Below are 17,480 nucleotides of genomic sequence, written 5' to 3' on the forward strand. Positions count from 1 at the left end.
CTCAACAAACAACATCCCAGTCCCGTCCCTTCTCCCATGGTGTCGCGGGCGCCTTTTAAACCGTGTCTGCTGTCGTCCCTAATGTAATTACAAGAAAAATTTGGTGTGTTGTCGGTTCGTCCGTGCATCATTCAAGAAGGCCAGCCACCGGGACTGTTCGCAATGGTGGCCTTCAGTCGTGCTCTCCCATCCTCTTCCGTTTGGCGTAGCAGGTCGAAGTCTTGTCCGTGTGCGTTCTCGTGCTCGTCAGCCACCAATGCATCCAGACTTTCACTTCGAAGCTGCTCCCATGACGTCGCCCGCTCGAACGCCCGCAAGTCGCCGGAATTCTAAGCCTTGCGCGACCGCGTGACTCGGCCATTGGGGGTATTGCCGCTGTCTTTGCCAGTGCTGTAGCCGTTCAAGCCGGTGTCTGCAGTACCGCTCAGTCGTCTCCTAACCTCCCTTACATCTGGCACCTGCTCATCCTTCATTTCCACGAGAGCCGAAGTCGCGCGGCCTCTACCCTTCTTGACTGGCTTCTTGTAGGTCGAAATGTAGAATCCGATGAAGAGGAAGAGGTATGAGGTGATGATGCCCATGCCGGCGAATGCGGCGAATTCCTCACCGGCGCAGATGCCGGCGGTTGGGAGCCAGGGGAAGTAGCGGGCGCTGAAGTAGGTGTAGGACGCGAAGTAGATGAAGCCGAGGTCAATGACGAACTGGATGATCTGGAGCATGGTGATGTACTTCTTCCACCAGATCTTGATGCCGCGCGCAGACTGGAAGTAGTACCAGTACATGACGACGTGGACGGTCAAGTTGAGGGTTATTGGAACCCATGACACCGCGGTGTGGCCCAAGAGCTGGGTGTAGCAAAGAAGAGCAGTCGCGCCGTGGTGGTAGGTGTGCAAGAAGGTGAGGGGCTTCTTCTTCAGGAAAAGGAAGACGGTATCGAGGAGTTCGAGGTATTTGGTGAGGTAGTTCAACTAGCGCAGAAGTCAGCTGCCTGGCACACTCTTCTGCAATCGCTGCTGATACTCACGTAGTACAGCACCACCAATGGCTGCGTCCAACCACCATTGTAGTGACAAATGGCATAAAACACTCCATTCCTCGTCAAAGTCGGAATCAACTGCTCCAAGAACAAGAGCAGCAACACGCCGCTAATGGCCGTCAAGTAAAAGTTGTGAATCTTGAACAACCCGTTCAGCTTCAGCGGCTGCTTATCCTTCATGAACTCGCGTCCGCCAAAGATGATGACATAGTATGAAATGAGGAACAGCGCCGTCTCCGCCATGGTCGCCATGGGGGTCTTGCCAGGCACGAAACGGAACTCTTCAGGCGAGTAGCCGCGCAGCGTCTCAAAGGCCTCGGAGAAGATGGGCCAGAGGGCGATGCCGAAGGGACGGTCCAGCGTGGGCACGCCATATTCCAGCCAGTCTGGTTGAGCCATTGTGTACGTATGCGTATTGTCTCAAGTCGTGGATGTGTTTGCGAGCAGGGAGAGAGTACGGGTATCCGGTTCAAATAGTCAAGGACGTCGGCGGATGGCACGGATATGGGCTGTCGCGTGTCTTGGGCAGTGTCGCAATCGTGCAGGCGCCGCGGGCAGCAGCTGAAGTGGGAGGTAGGTGGAAGCGCGTGCGTACGCGAAGGGCGGTGCTGAAGGAGTGACTGGAAGGCGCAATGGCACACGCTGCTGGTGTTGCAAGAAGTGAAGTCGAATAGGTGGCAGGTTGGGAAGCGGTCGTGGTTGTGTCAGGGGTCTTCTCACCAACACATTACCATTTGCCCGCTGCTCAATTTTCAGAGTAGGTAATCTCCGCGTATCCCGCGCCTCGTGATCGTTTCTGTCCATCTCACAAGGCGTTGCCAAGCTGCCAGCGGCTCCAGCTTTCGGCCCGGCCATCCATGTCGTTCCATTGCATTAAAACAACCAAAACGAAGACGACACAGTAACGGATGTTATTGGCATTCTTCAAGATTCATGTCTAGCTGTCTACCCGACGATTCCCGTATAGTGATAGTGGTCCATGCAAATCCTGAAATCGTGGTGATGGAGATGCGTCGTTTGCGCCCCCCAAAATGCAAACATGCTTCCGTCTCCGTACTCCCCGCCGATGACATGCAAGTGTGTGACCAGTCCCCAATCCTACCGTGCCCCGAATGACAAGTATCGCCCACCTTCTCCTCCGCTGAGTGGCCTCGGAGCGCCTCCTGATGCTTCTGCTGATTGTGGTCTTCGGCTGGCCGTGGCAGAGGCCCATCTAGAGCAAAAGTCAGCAGGATGAACATTGTCAAGTGTGAATGTAAGAGACGTACATTCTGACTCTCCTATCGTCACCAGCGCTGGCAAAGATCCCAGCGTTCGTAGGCTGCCACGCGACTGCGTTGACTGTGCCAGGGTGATGAGCGTCCAGCGCTGCAACCTGCGCGCCTGTCTGCCGTCTCCAGATGTAGACACGAGAATCTGATTGCCGTTAGCGTAAGAGCTGGATGTACTTGTAGAACATGACTTACCCTCACTTCCAGAGATAACAAAACTCTGCCCAGCGCCACCGAAATTGCTGCGGATGACGAACTCCTTCTGCGAGGCACCGTCGTATCTGCAGACCAGCTCGCCGGTCTCAGAGTCCAATGCGAGCACGCGACCTTCATTCATATTGACCAGCAAGAGATCGCCATCTGCAGAGAAGTTGATCGAGGTGAGCTTGTCTTCCATGGCCCAATCCGCGAGCTTGCAGTATCTGGCGGCTGGTTCAAGCGAGTACAGCATGATGCGATTGTCGATCGTCGTTGCCACCATTCTCGTCCCAGCAGTGTTCACGGAACAATCTGTGATGCGAAAGCTATTCGGCTGTTGGTCTTTCAGAGAATGATCCCACGGTGGGTCCCGCCATGAGTGAATTTCATTATTCCGCACGATGGAACTGCCACTGCTTGAACTCGGCGATCGCAGTGAATACAGACCTAATGGCCTTCGCGACCCCTGAGCGCCAACGACAAAGGTCTCGGAATCGGGTAGCCAGGCAGCAGTTGTGACGGGGTAGTCGAAATGATCGGCCGTTGCTACTCGCTGCCCGCTTTTCACGTTCACGACGACGAATTCGTTGTTTTGGCTGCACGATATGAGGTATTGGTCGTCAGGTGAGAAAGCAACATAGCAGACGCCACGGTTTTCGGGAGCACCTGCACTGCTTGAGCCACTGGCGAGTGGACTTCGCTCGTGTTCGCGGAATTCATGCTTCAGTCGCCATCGAGTAGTGTCGTAGACGCAGACGAGTCCATCTTTACCGGCGGTTGCTAGCATCGATCCATCGTGGCTAAACTCGAGGAACCATACTTCGTCAGAATGATTCCTTAGCTCCAGGAGTGTGTTCAATGGGAAGTCGTCTGCCGGGCATTCGTGGTCCGTATATAAGCTTGGTTGGAGTGTGGTGTTGTGGTAACGGCAGTTGAGTATCTGTTCTTCCTGTACCGACGATAGCAGGGTCGCAAGGCGATGTTCAGGTATCATCACTGATGGCGATATTGATCGTGAGATGTCTGAGAGGAGCAGGTGCCGACTTTGACCTTCGACGCCGTCCCAGTCCGCTTGAGTGCGAAGATCTGACTCTGTCGGACACATCACGAGACTGACAGCTGTTAGCCTGGTATCATGCAAAAGCTTCTTGATGCATACCTTGACAAAAAGTGCAGCCTGCCTACATCGCCTTTCAGTGGTGTCAGTTGAGTCCTCAGCACGGTAAGCGCCGCATTCAGGTCTCGCTGCTCCAACAACTCCAGGTACTTTTGTTGCCTGAGAACGAATTTGAGGTAGGTCGTATCTGCACCTTCTGCCAGCGGTAGGCCATTCCTAGCATACCCGTTCTGACTGCCGAACGAGTTCCTGCCTTCGCCGCTCTTTCGCCATGAGAGGCTATTCGAATGTCCATTGCCGACAGGCACCCCGCCGCCATCCAACTCTTCTGCACTATTTCCAAACAGTAATGACTCGGCCTCTTCCCATTCTCCATTCAGAACCGCATTCCTAAAAGCAGCCACTGATGGAATCTCCAACTCATAACCACTTTCTTTGGAAAGCTGCTGTGCCGCTCCTTGGTAGCCTAGATCGCTCAGACTTTGCAGTAGTATCCGTGTGACCTCTTCTCTGTCATGGCCAAAGAACGGCTCCTTATTCCTCACTGCTACCGCGCCTTCTGAATGTCCGTTCGTATGATAGCCATTTGTCTCGCTCTTGACGGAGCCATTCGTCTGAGGAGAGGAGCCGTTATGGGAGGAACCGTTCGTTGAAGGCCGTTGTTGCGATCTGTTGTGTTCGTTGGAGTTGTCAGGCCGCATAATCCCGTCGTCTTGAGCGCTGCTGGAGTCGTTCAATCCTCGGGCACGCTTCCGGGAGTGCTTACCGGAAGCTGTGGCCCTGCCTGAGGTGGATGGACCGTCTGGGTCGTGTGGATGAGATTCAGACGATCTTCGTCGTCGTTTGCGTGACCGATCGGTGGGTTCAACTACAGGATCGATGGCACGCTCGGAGTGGTTGCTCGCCTGAACCTCGGAGGTAGATAAAGAATGCTGAGGGGGTGGGATGGGGGCAGTAGATTCAGATGCTCGTGAGGGCTCCTGTGAAGGAGAGGACGTTGAGGATGCGTTTGGGCCGGCGGTAGTGATAGGAGGGGAGTTGGTGGGTGGGTTGTCGTGATCCAGCGCCGCGGTGGGCACGTCGTATGGTGGGGAGTCGTGACCAGTGCCCTCTGTGGCCTTACAAGGCCGAAGACATTGGTCTCACGCTATTTCGCAGCTGGGACACGGCCTCGCAGGTATTGTGCGTCCAGGCACGTCGTGAGTAGGCGGCGACAGTAGCAGAAAGCAGGCTGGCCGTCGAGCGTCGCTGAGATGCGGTCTGGTGTATGCCGAGAGCTGGCGCCTCGATGCCCGATGCTGGTTGGAGCTGTGATGCCGCTATTCAACTGCTGATGGGGGAAGCCGTAGTCTTATGGTGAGTTTCGTCGTCGACAATTTGTTGGGCAGTGGCGGACGGGGCGAGGTTCGTCGAGTCTCAGTAGTGCAGTAGGTTGGAGGAGCAGCAGCAGCAGCTCAGAGATGGCCGCCCAAGCTCGCAGGAGGACAATGACGCTACCTTCGGAAGCAGCAGCTGACAACTCGGGCACTCCCACAATCACCAACAACAACATCCACCTTTCACGCGTGATCATCTAATTGCATTAATGTTTGATGATCAATATTGATTGAAGTCCTTTTGCTTGCTTGAAAAGACACGTGAACGACTTGGTATACAGCCTGATATTGTGCCAACACAGTCCTCACGGAGCACGCAATCACGAAACCTCCCGTCACCGACCAGACTCTAGTCTCCGTAGTCTCGCGGGGTCACGATAAGGAGACGTCAACCAAGCCGACCGCATTTCGCTGTGCTGTCTGTGGGAGCCGTCTTCGCTCCTGCATCCCACCTTGATGACTGCACATTATTGGCCACGCGACCTTCTCCCACTGCCCTCACTGATACCGCCCAGCCTCGTGACAGGCAGCTCCTATCGGTGTTGGTCACTCGGGAGCGTGTTTCAAACCTTCTATCAAATCCTATTACGATTGAATTCGAACTGGACTTCCACTTGTTCACGACGTGAGCGAATCTGCCAGTCGCTTCATTCGAACAATGGATGCATTGAGAACATGTTGGACTGACATTATGGTTGCTGATTGTCAACGTATTTCCTACTACTGACAGCTCTTCGTAGTAAAGCGAACGTTATCAAGCGCCAGCCCATTATCCGCATCGACTACAGCTGATCCACCAGTGAGACTATACTGGATCACAGCAAACTGGATATCCGAGCACCCCTTTACCGCACCCGTGTACTGCACCGTCTCAGGATCCAAATTCGACGCTGGATTAAACTCGAACTGCTGCGAGCACACTTGCTGCGAAGTCGAGATCGTGTTGTCGGCGCCACGATATCCTACGAGTAGTTGATCAGCCATGCTCTGAGGAACGAGGAGATATCTTCAACTCACCAGTCACTTCAACCAGACATTGGGCCGGGATGCCAACCGCACCCTGTCCAAGATTGACAGCACAGCCAAAGTAAAAGTCCTGAAGCGTGAAAGACGTCACGGTACTATTGGCGTAATGCGTGCTCAGGAGCGGCGTGCCTCGCAACTCCGTCAAAGTAATGGTGACGGCATAGCTTGGAAGAGGGTGAGCACAGGGTTCAACACGAATCTCCGTCCGAGTCGTACAACACTCACTTGATGGGAGTCTTCGGCTCAAGAGCCGGCAGAGGGACGCCAACGTCGTCGGTGTTGGCTACGATGAAGCTCTGCCAGTAGAGGCCCTTGTAACCGACCGGGATTTCAGGGCCCGGAAGGACTGAGTCGTTTGGCAACTCGTCGAACTGAAAACTGTCAGTTTGGGGTCGCTCTCGTCTGTGCCCTCTTGCGATCAACTCACATTGGCCTGTTGCTGAGTCGTTTTGCAGTTCGGTGAAGCCGGCACCGCAGATACCACAAGTGCCAACAAGGCTACAACGCCGAGTCTTGCAATAGTGAAAGACATCCTGTCTGAGAACCACTGACAACCTCAGCAAAAACACCCGAGGAGGCATGTTGACAATGTAGACTTGCCAGCTTTTGTACATCATGACTTCTGCACAGCTCTCGCAACCTTCGCTTGATTGTAATCAGCTTGAATCCTAGCGAGAGCCTATTAGGAAGGCAGACAAAGACGTCCTATTGGAACAATGTATGCGCCTATGCAAGAGAAGCGTCCACGACAGTCCTTGGTTGGACCTCGAATGACTTCTGTGCCGTGTTGCTAGCTAAATGCAGACAAATCGAGAATGCGGCAGTTAGCACTTGTCGACCACATGCAGTACTGACTTTCGAACAACACCACTGGCTCTGTGAACGTCTCGAACAGGATACACCTGCGAGGGCTGAACGCACAGATGGTCATCCTTGACACAGGCTGTAGGGTATAACAGGCCCGAGATCTTCACCTCTCAATTGAATACCTCTCCCCGGGCTATACCTGCGCCTCAACTCGCTTCCAAAACTGCCTTCGAAACCCTTAAAAGCCCACCTCGAGCTCATAACTTCCCGAACGAATTTGAAAGCTCTTCGTCGGGGAAGGCTGTCACAAAGCCCGAGGCGGTTGTCGAGCCAGACCAGCATCGGTTCGTAGGTCGTTTCATCGCAGGCATTTACTCTTGCTGTCCCCCTAGTAATCGAATATCTAGAGCATGTACCTTACGACGGGACGCTCTTCACCACATACCACTGCCTGGGTAAAAGAGCCCTCGATTGAGAGTTCTGCGAACATCGATTCACGTCCGTATCATCGCCAAAGGACCTGGCCGAACTGTCCCTTTCCTTCGACCTGTGTTGCAAATGCTCGATACAGCTCAGACAATGGACACACAATGGGTCAAGAGAGTTCCTGGATTTGCAAATATCGGTATAGCAGACCGAAGAAGAAGGCGCTGCATTGGTCTCCGGGACGATACGTTCACTGATAGACAGCCAGGACTTCAAATGTTCATGGTCTTCTCGGAGGTTATGTGACTTTTCGTAGTGGACCCTGCAAGCTCTACTCACCGTATATGCTCAGAGCAGTTCGTCGAAGCCGCCGAAACTACACACAGTCGACAGGCATTGCAAGCTTCGGAATTGACATGCCCATTTGGTGAATGTCGATGTAAGAAAGACGGTCGATGGAAGTCGTCGAACACGAAAGGCAGAATGACACAGCGTAAACTCTAAATTCCGACCAGAAGCTGGGGCCGAAACGTCAGTGAATCCACCGCCTCCCATCTTCGCCTCCTGCTCTCCACTTACCAGGCATCAAAGTGCTCCTTCGTGGCAACACGACTTGGCACATGCGGTGTTTTGATACGCAAGAGATTCATGAAGAAGTCGATACCATTTACAGAGGTCAAGTAGATCTTTCACTCTAATTTTCTTTCTTCAACCACATCATGTCCGAGCTGCAATACTACTTGACCCCCAAGCGAGCAATCGAACCGATATACCCAAAAGGGAACGCTTTCTGGCGAGGCAATGATAGGGTGAGCTCTGGAACCAAAGTTTCTTCAAACATATTCACAGTGCTGATACCTTTTCCCAGTTCCTCATCAAAGGCATCAACTACTTCGACCGCAAATCCAAAGATGGAATAAGCAAACCGACGGTTCATGACCCCAGGATCGATATTCTCACAGAGGAGTACCTCCCAAATCTACGCCGGGACATCGAGGTCTTCCAGGAACTCGGGCTCAACACAGTCGCAGTGTCCTCTCTGGATCCCTCGAGATCTCACGACGCAGCGGTCAGATTGCTCGCAGAAGCAGGCTTCTACGTCCTCGTCAAGATCAGCGAGGATATTCGTGGTCCGGAACTGCCCAGGAACAATGGCTCGTTCGACTCCGACTTCGACACTCAAGAGTACTACACCCTCGACCCCATCACAGCCTCCCTGAAACTCGTCGACGAACTCGCAGACCATCCGAACGTTCTGGGCATCATGGTCAGCGGCGACAGCCTCAGATACACAAGCACGACCAAAATTGCCGAAGTAATCCACGCCCACATCAGGGACATCAAAGCCTTCCTCCGACAGCGTTGTGGTCGCCAAATCCCTATCGGCGTGACCAACTCCGAGCTCCTGATGCTACGAGCGCCCGCCCTGAAGTACTTCACCGCCGGCTCACCTTCCGACCGAATCGATTTCTTCGCGCCGGACTCCTGGAGCTGGGCGCATAAATCCTCATTCCAAATCTCCGGGTGGAAGAACGTGGTGAAGGTGATGAGTGAGGTGCCTGTGCCGATGTTCCTGCGGCAGTATGGGAGTTACGTGGGGAAGGAGAGGATCTGGGAGGAAGTGGAATGTCTCTATTCGAGAGATATGACAGGTGTGTTTAGTGGGGGGTGTTTGTATACGTTTTGTGATCCGGGGCATAGTGATTACGGGATCGTGGAGGTTGGTGAAGATGATGTGGTGAGGAGGAAGCCGGAATTTGAGACGTTGAAGCAGAGGTTTCGGACTGTGAACTCGAGGTTGGAAGAGGAGGTCTTTGAGGAGGCTGTGGGTGATTATGAAGGTTGGCGGGGCGAGTTTCCGGAGACTAAAGAGAATCGGTGGATGGCGACGGGAAACATGCCCCAATTTCCTGGCGATTGGGGCGAAGTTGTGTCGAAGATCCAAAGCGAGATGACGGTGCGCATGCTGGGCGAGGAGGTATCGCATTTGCTGATACAAAAGTGATCAGCCGCTCAGGACCAGGGAGTGCCGTACATCCACCAATGTGACCGTCCCTGAACGGTGTTCTCTCAAGTCGCCGTCGATGCTATTTGCAGGGGCGAGCAGCATCTACAAGGAAACTTCATTTGCTCGACGATTGTGGGAGATTTGGGAATATAAGAAGCCTGAGGCCAACATTCACGCCCACCCCCACGGCCCGATCCAGCTCCACTCCCCGCAAAACCACACCCGGGCCTAAACCAAATCCAGACGTTTCCGCACCCGAGGTCTTGACACCCGAGGGCAGAGTCGCGAGCTTGCTCCTCACTCCTCATCATCAAAAGGGCATGATATGCTTTATTGTTCGTTGCCCAATGTAGGTACCTTGTAAGTCGTCGTGTGCTGCGATTGTACACACCTATCTCTATTCTCTTCTCCTGCAAACGTCGTGTCTGCTACAGCCTCGTGTTCGACAATTCCTAGGAGCAGGATTGTATTGTCTGTCAGGCAAGATGCAATCCCCTCCATTGACAGGTCTCCGGGTGCTGGAGTTTGCTGGATTGGCACCAGGTAAAAGCAATCCCTATATCCCCAATAGCCGACAGAACATCCAAACTCACTCTTGCAAATCAGGACCCTACGCCGGCCTCCTCTGCGCAGACTACGGCGCCCACGTCCTCCGCGTCGACCGCGCCCACCCCCAAGCCTACACCTCCTCCCCACCGCCCCCGACCCCGGACGCCCTAACCCGCCATAAATCCTCTATAACCGTAAACACCAAAAACCCGCAAGGAATCGCGCTGATCAAATCCCTCGTCCAAAATGTCGACATCGTCATCGACCCCTTCCGGCCCGGCGTGTTGGAGAAGATGGGCCTCGACCCGCAGAAAGTGCTGCTGAGACTGAACCCGCGCGTGATTGTGGCGAGAATGACGGGGTTCAGGAGGGATGGGAAGTATAAGGATATGGCGGGGCATGATATCAATTATATTGCGGTTTCCGGGGTGTTGGGCATGTTGGGCAGGGAGAATGAGAAGCCGTATCCGCCAGGGAATATCGTGGGGGATTTTGCGGGCGGAGGGGCGGTGTGCTTTATGGGGATTGTGTTGGCATTGCTGTCGAGGGAGAGGACGGGGTATGGGCAGGTTGTGGAGGCGAATATGGTGGATGGGTCTGCACATTTGGCGACCATGCCACGCTTCAGTACCAAGACTCCTATGTGGAACGCGCCGAGAGGGAGGAACACTCTTGATGGTGGAGCGCCGTACTACGGCACCTACGAGACCAAGGATGGGAAGTACGTGGCTGTAGGTGCTTTGGAGCCGCAGTTCTACGCTGCTTTGCTCAAAGGTCTCGAGATCAATCCGAACAACACTCGATGGCCGGAGAATCGCCTGGATAAGCAGACCTGGAAAGATCAAAGGAATGCCTTCACCAAGCTGTTCAAGCAGAAGACCCGCAACGAGTGGGAGGATATCTTCGACGGCACGGATGCTTGCGTGACGCCAGTCCTATCTCAGGCGGAGCTGGAGGAAAGTGGTTTTGACCAGCGTCCGATTGTTACGTTGAAGGCATCGCCGGGCCTTGCCATTTCCGATGGCGAAGCTGACAGCAGACCGCCTGAGACGGGACAAGGCATTGGTGTCGAGGGCGCGGGCTGGAATACTGATGGACTCAGGCCCGGTGAGGGAGGTGAGGAAATTTTGTCGAAATGGATGGGTTGGTCGAAAGGAAGACACTATCAGGTCAAAGAGGGTGGCGCTGAGCTTGTTGACAAGGCTGATAGGCCAAAACTGTGAGGTAGCTGACTCCGTATCGATGTGTTCAGAGCGTTCAAGTTTGAGCTCGTTTGCAATCCAGCATTACTGAGGTTGTCTCCCAGTGTCAGACGGCCTGTTGAAGGATCTATTACCGAAGCACCGTAGACCAAGTTGGCGGCCTTCTCATCCTTGCTTCCACTGGGATCAGGCCAACCATGGGCTCGGGTGCGGCCTCGATGCCTAATCAGTTGGCTGGGTCAATATCGAATTTTGAGTTCGATGGAGCTTTCGACGTCACCTGGAAATTAGCAACAACATCAATGCGAGGCACCAACGTGGGTTTGATTCCACTACTGCAAGCCGACCTCAACGTTGGTCAAGCTCGTTGTTACTGCCCAACATGTGAGAACGTCGATCGCACAGCTTTTGCATAGCCAGGCGGATTATTCGCGGCCCAGATGCCGGTCTCACATGCCTGCTGCAAACGATGCTCGTGCGGATGCTTGGATTGTCAATGCTTCATGACTGCCGAAGACGATTCACTCGCCATCGCGAGACGGTTGCTGTTGGCCTGCCGCATTGATCATCTTAGCGACATTACTTCACGCCACGCGACGCCAACCACGAGGGAGCTGGAACGGCACAGTGGTCCGATCCGTAAAGGGCCGCCACGGCAAACGGCTCGGTTGGGTGGTCCAGCGACCAGTTTGAACGACGCACTTCAGACCAGGAAGGGTGAGGGGCATCATCAAGTGCAATCTGCGAACAGTGCACTGCAACAGAGTGGTCGCGTGTGGACATGACGACTGCTCTGTGGTGGCAAAGGCTTTCAAAGCGGCGTGCGGGTTGACGCCTCCCGCAGGAGTGCATGCAGGCAGGATGGGGTGCAGATAGCGATCACCAGGCGTACCAGAAGAATCTTGCAGCGAAGGAAGTATTGAACAGAGGCACTGATAGGATCTCCTGCTCGTCCAGGCGAGCATCCGCGGGAAAAGGATCGCTAAAAGACCGGCTTGACTGTTTGAGGTGAGGCGAAGGAGAGAAGGATGCAAAAGGGCAACTTGTGCATCAAGAGGCTGAAGACGGCTCATGTCGAGTCATGGAGAGCGCAAGGTCAAGCGCATTAGGTTGTTTGTTGGGAGAGAAGTGCTGCCGATGTGTAGCCTTGCCATGATGATGTTTCATGACATCGAAGAGAAAAGAGAAAAGGAGAATAGAATAATAAGTGAAGTCGAATGAGCGTCTCACCAACAAGCTCAAGGTTGTGCGTCCCTGCCTCGACCACGTTTTCCACAGATCCCTGGGCAGGCACGTTGCGATCTCCTTGAGCGGCCCCGTTGTCATTGGTGATTGATTCTGGGGCAGGTGCTAACTCGACGGTGGTGAAGTGCCTTCCATCGCTCGTCGCCGACTCTCCTCCCTTTCCCCTTCACCCACACCACCACACAAACACGTCGCGAAACCGCCCATCGTCCACCACCAGAAAACCACATGCCCCCGCACGCCCGTGTTTCTCACTCCAAAACGGCATTCCGGAATTCCAGGACCCCGCAGCCCAGCGCGCGACGGCCAACCACATCCAAGCTCTTGATAGGGCAACATGGGTCTCTTCTCGAGAAAAAGCAAAGCTGCCTCTTCCAACGCCGAAGCTCTCTCTGCCCACGGCTCCTCCAAGAACTCACACTCCAACATGCAGCGCGCCAACAGCAGTACCTCGCAGAATGCCCCTGTGCCACAGATCCCGCTGCCAAAGGCTCCTGATCCGAACATCGACCCGGCCGCTTATCTGCGCAGCATCTATGCCGTGAGGGAGCGAAGCAAGCTTGTGCTGGAGAAGGCGAAGAGGAATCAGCTGCGTCATTTCAATGTCGACATGTCCAAATTCTCCGACACGGCGCAGTATGTGGTATCGATCATCAAGGTATGTCTAGTAGATTGTGTAGTGGGGGTAAACAATGCTGAATGATTCCACAGCGAGATTTCGCCCCGAATTACCATGAGATCCCACCTCACGGCAGATGGCAGCATTTCGAGATTGGCGGCCGACCCAGAGTAGACCAGCTCATGCAAACCTGGCCAAGCACCGTCGACAGTCAAGAACGAACCCGGCGACTGATCGATCTCTTCCTCGTGTCTGTCCTTCTAGATGCTGGCGCGGGCACGAAATGGCAGTACAAGTCGAAAGAAAGCGGCAAGGTCTTCAGACGGAGCGAGGGCTTGGCAGTCGCGAGTTTGGAGATGTTTAAGACCGGTCTCTTTTCAAGCAACGAAGAGCAGCCATTTCAAGTCGACAGCGAGGGATTGAAAAAGCTCACGACCGAGAAGATGGCCAAGGGCCTGCAAGTGACTGACGACAACCCAATCGATGGCCTTGAAGGACGAACGAGCCTACTCATCAGACTTGGGGACGCTCTGACGAACCGCGAGATCTTTGGCCTTGAAGCCCGACCTGGCAACATGCTCGACTATCTTCTCGCACATCCGTCTACACAAGCGACTTCGATACCGATCATCCCTCTTCCCACCTTCTGGGACACGCTCATGAACGGACTTGTGACTATCTGGCCAGCGACACGAACTCAAATCGATGGAGTGCCACTTGGGGATGCCTGGCCGTGCGGATCCATGCCGTCTCATCCGAATAGCCCTTGGGAGAACATTGTGCCATTCCACAAGCTCACGCAATGGCTCACATACTCACTCATGGTCCCTATGCAGAAGCTTGCGAATGTTCACTTTGTCGGCGTGGAACTCATGACCGGTCTACCTGAGTATCGAAATGGTGGTTTGCTTGTCGACACTGGACTCCTGACACTGAAACCGGACGATGCTAAGAGGGGCTTGGAACAGTATCAGATGAATGCGACGAGACAGGGACAGCCCAATGTGGAAGTTGTGCCTCTTTTCACCGCCGACGACGATGTGATTGTTGAGTGGAGAGCATGTACTGTGGGATTCCTTGACGAGCTGCTTGCTGAAGTCAACACATTGCTGGGACTTTCTGGAGATGATAAGCTGAGCTTGGCCCAAATGCTGGAGGCAGGATCGTGGAAGGTATGTGTGGTCATGAAGTATGCGGCTGATCTTATTGCTGACTATCTTGCAGGGCGGACGAGAAATCGCCGAAGTCTCCAGACCAAACACCAAAGAGCCGCCCATCATGATCTTATCCGACGGCACAGTATTCTAGGAGAGCTGCATGCTCGAAGGATGGGACGATGAGCCTCCATCCTGGAATGAAGGCACATTTGACTCCAAGACCTGGAGTCGGCAGAATTCCGTATCGGAACAAGGCTTCCACGAAGGTCGGCGGAGCAGTGGAGGCAGCCGAAGCAAGTTTGGCTCTTCGCACGGCATTCATCCACTGAGGTCGAATCCAGTTCGAACCGCGACAAGCACGAGTGGGACTTTTCACACTAGCCACTCGACGCCTGAAGAGGGTTGAAGAAAGGACAGGAGGCAAAAGCACACAGTACATTGACATGAATTGAACGGCTGTTTAGTAGGGACAGGCTGTGGCTAAGAAATAGTAGCCCTGCCGCCTATGGTAATGTGAGACGGCCGAGATGCCACGATAGAGGCGTGTGCTTCGTCTTGAGATACATAGATAGATGGGATAGATGTCCAAAATAACTTGTTACAAGACCATCCAGATCCCTCACTGCGTATGATAATACATCTTTGTTCCCCCATTCCAGCCAGCACTCTGCCATGGCCAGACTTGGCGTGATCCAGGTATTGTACAGCATGTACATCATACATACAAAACATTAGCGTATACATTACCATTACCATTACCAATACCCATCAACTCAACTCAACTCATATCATACCATGAAGTCGAAAGCTCTCACCCCATTGACGCCCTCACTAAACGCCCTTAAAGGCGGTCCAAACGCCGTCCTCTCCACCGCCACCGAAGACCTCCCCACCACCGCTCCTCCCCTCGGAGGAGGCGACTCATCCCGCAACACAATCGGACAAGATGTGCGTCGTGGCTCAGCTTTCAAAGCCGTCGGTTGAGAAGGTAGACCCTGCCACATTGTTAGTATCAACCCTCAGGTGTAGATAAGCAAGGTAAGGGAGGGAGGGGCATACCACAACACTCATCCTCATCCGCCCCTCGTGTCGACCCAAGGGACTTATTCCTCCCCCTCCGACTTTGCCGCGAGCTTTGAGAGCTTTCTCGCGCAGAGCCTCTAGATCCCTCCACCGCCCTTTCGTGGGTTTGCCGGCTCCCACTTTTCCGCGCGTCAAAGAACCCATCCACGGCGGACCACGCGCGCGACGTTATGGCGGGACGAGTCCGCGTGGTGGCGAGTGTGGAGAGACAGATTTCCGCGGCGTCGAACTCGACACTCTTGTCGGGTTTGAAGAGGAAGGACCACGGGGCGAGGGCCGGGTCGGAGTGCAGCGCGCGGCGGGCTTCGAGGAGGGAGGTGCTCGCGAGGAGGGTCTGTTCTGCGAATCTGCCTCCGGGGGATGAAGGGGTGGTGGTGGGGGTTTGGTTCAGGAAGAAGAGTTTGAGCGTCAGGCCTGCGACGGTGGCTTTGGAGGCGAGCATCGCGAGCGTGCAGACCGGCGAGCGGGAGAGGCAGATGCAGTGGCGGAAATACTTGTCCTCGAGGGTTTTTTGGAGGGAGTCGATGATGGAGAGTTTGCCTTCGAGGGATAGGGGCGGGAAATTGTTTTCTTCCGCGAAGGTGGGGGAGTAGAGGATCGTGCGGATGTAGTAGGTTGTTTCGAAGCGGAGGAGGGGGGCGAACATGTCGGGGGCGTGGCGCTGTGGTTGGTGAGTGGGTGGGTGGTGGAAGGCGGTGTCTTGGATCGATGCTGGGAAGGAGGTGGTGGTCTGTCGTTCGTAGATTAGGGGGTCTGTGGAGTTTGTTTCGGCCGTGAGGGCGTCGAGGGTGCAGATGTGCCACCAGAGACGGCGGCGGTATTCAGCTTCCTGGAAGGGAACGTCTTGGGGATCTGGGTCGTGGTGGAGTTTTAGTTTGTAGGCTAGGCGGACGAGGATGGCGGTTAGGGACCAGACGTAGGTCTGGTCGAGCACTTTGGACCCGATGGTTAGGTAGATTGTGAGGGCTTGGAGGGATGTGATGGTGGGTGTGGCGAGGAAGCGGACTTTGGCGAGGCAGGTTTCGAAGGAGTGTTGGTAGATTTTGGTGAGGGAGCCGAGAGCCGTGTGTTTTGGTGAGTGGGCTTTGGAGATGTCCTGGCTGATGGAGGAGGCGAAGCAGATGGCCCATTTGAGAGCTCTGGCATCTTGAGATGCGTCTTCAAGTTCGTTCGCCTGTGGCAGGAAGAGGTGCTGAATTGAAGGGAGGTGAACAATCTTGAGCAGCGGGTCGATGACTTCGACGTAATGCTTCCAAACAGCTTTGGTCCTCTCCGGTGCAGGATCTCTATGCTTTGAGTCGAGCACGCTGAACTTCAGCGCGAACGGGAGGCTGACGCTTGATGTTGGCGAATGCTGGCCATCAGACGAGGTCGAGGAGTATTCTGAAAGGCTGTCTGTACTGCTGTTCGAGCTTGGCGGCCGGTCTGAGCTCTGTGTGTCTTGTCGGCTGACCGTGGATATCGTAGACCTGGATGGCGCGCGAGATTCGACTTGAGCAAGTCGTGCTGCCAGTTCGTTGACTTGGGCTTCCAACAAGTTCAGCCGCGATCTTTCGTCAGATGTGCAGGTCGCCGTCGGAAGGCTGGTGTTGGCACCTCGAGGCATCGCGTGTTCGATGAGATCCGTTTCCCTTGAAGGACTCTTGAGACTAGTCTCGAAATCTGCACTCAGATGGAGACTTGGACGCAGTGCGCCCTTGTCGGACCCAGCGACAACGTATTTGTACTCCTCTACTCTCTTCACTGTTCAAATCTTCGAAACGCAACCTCGTCCTTCATGAAAGATGCTAACGACCACATGTCTTATGGATCGCGTGTAAACAACACCAAAGATAGGGCGTTCGCGTCAAAGCCCGCGCAGCGCTGGCCATAACTTGGCCCCAGGGCATGTTTGTCGGGCATGAGATCTGAGTATCCAAGCGGCAAGGTGCTCGAATTCGGACTATCGTCAGTGCTGTCCAACTTCCAATGCTGGAAAGTGATGGACTGGCGAGGTATCCCTGTTGAATAGCATGTGGCGTTAAGGAAACGTGAGAAAGTTTATCGACCTACTGCTGCCCACTTCTAACGCTCGTTCACAGACTCTGATGATGGAGCCTTTTCCAGAGATTGCATCGTGGTCATGACTTTCTGGAATGAAAAGAGGTGACGAGGTTCGCGGGTCTTTGGTAGACTGTGTCCACAGACCGCTGGCGAAGAACATCGACACCGGAGCTGTACAGCACAGTGACCATACTCGCATGCCAGCCATTGGATGGCTGAAAGGAGACACTCTACGCCTCTTTTTCAGTGCCTTCTGATATAGAATGGGAGAGACTGCTCGTAGCCGCAATATGGCTTAAGAAAGGTAGCGTCTAATC

General features: G+C 54.3%; 6 protein-coding genes across 6 annotated transcripts; 3 read left to right on the forward strand and 3 right to left on the reverse strand.

Annotated features, from left to right (window-relative positions):
• Positions 1–329: 329 nt before the first annotated feature.
• M409DRAFT_55218 (uncharacterized protein) lies at positions 330–1,435 on the reverse strand (the record flags this gene model as incomplete). Its single annotated transcript, XM_033812941.1, has 2 exons — positions 330–968; positions 1,025–1,435. The coding sequence occupies 2 exons, from the start codon at positions 1,433–1,435 to the stop codon at positions 330–332; spliced, it is 1,050 nt and encodes a 349-aa protein (XP_033667269.1).
• Positions 1,436–2,134: 699 nt separating this feature from the next.
• On the reverse strand, positions 2,135–4,323 carry M409DRAFT_66823 (uncharacterized protein; the record flags this gene model as incomplete). Its single annotated transcript, XM_033817114.1, has 4 exons — positions 2,135–2,249; positions 2,305–2,452; positions 2,503–3,617; positions 3,665–4,323. 4 exons carry the CDS (start codon positions 4,321–4,323, stop codon positions 2,135–2,137), a joined length of 2,037 nt encoding a protein of 678 aa, XP_033667270.1.
• A 3,653-nt stretch (positions 4,324–7,976) lies between these two features.
• Positions 7,977–9,316, forward strand: M409DRAFT_66824 (glycoside hydrolase family 72 protein; the record flags this gene model as incomplete). Its single annotated transcript, XM_033817115.1, has 3 exons — positions 7,977–8,066; positions 8,126–9,203; positions 9,267–9,316. The coding sequence occupies 3 exons, from the start codon at positions 7,977–7,979 to the stop codon at positions 9,314–9,316; spliced, it is 1,218 nt and encodes a 405-aa protein (XP_033667271.1).
• A 434-nt stretch (positions 9,317–9,750) lies between these two features.
• Positions 9,751–11,037, forward strand: M409DRAFT_66825 (uncharacterized protein; the record flags this gene model as incomplete). Its single annotated transcript, XM_033817116.1, has 2 exons — positions 9,751–9,808; positions 9,872–11,037. The coding sequence occupies 2 exons, from the start codon at positions 9,751–9,753 to the stop codon at positions 11,035–11,037; spliced, it is 1,224 nt and encodes a 407-aa protein (XP_033667272.1).
• A 1,561-nt stretch (positions 11,038–12,598) lies between these two features.
• Positions 12,599–14,188, forward strand: M409DRAFT_55222 (uncharacterized protein; the record flags this gene model as incomplete). The annotated part of the gene is made up of 3 exons (XM_033812942.1): positions 12,599–12,919; positions 12,973–14,052; positions 14,105–14,188. 3 exons carry the CDS (start codon positions 12,599–12,601, stop codon positions 14,186–14,188), a joined length of 1,485 nt encoding a protein of 494 aa, XP_033667273.1.
• An 809-nt stretch (positions 14,189–14,997) lies between these two features.
• M409DRAFT_23575 (uncharacterized protein) lies at positions 14,998–16,726 on the reverse strand (the record flags this gene model as incomplete). The annotated part of the gene is made up of 2 exons (XM_033806846.1): positions 14,998–15,032; positions 15,097–16,726. 2 exons carry the CDS (start codon positions 16,724–16,726, stop codon positions 14,998–15,000), a joined length of 1,665 nt encoding a protein of 554 aa, XP_033667274.1.
• Positions 16,727–17,480: the final 754 nt, after the last annotated feature.

The sequence above is a fragment of the Zasmidium cellare genome (genome assembly GCF_010093935.1).
Source record: "Zasmidium cellare ATCC 36951 unplaced genomic scaffold M409scaffold_19, whole genome shotgun sequence".
In the NCBI taxonomy this organism is placed as follows: Eukaryota; Fungi; Ascomycota; class Dothideomycetes; order Mycosphaerellales; family Mycosphaerellaceae; genus Zasmidium; species Zasmidium cellare.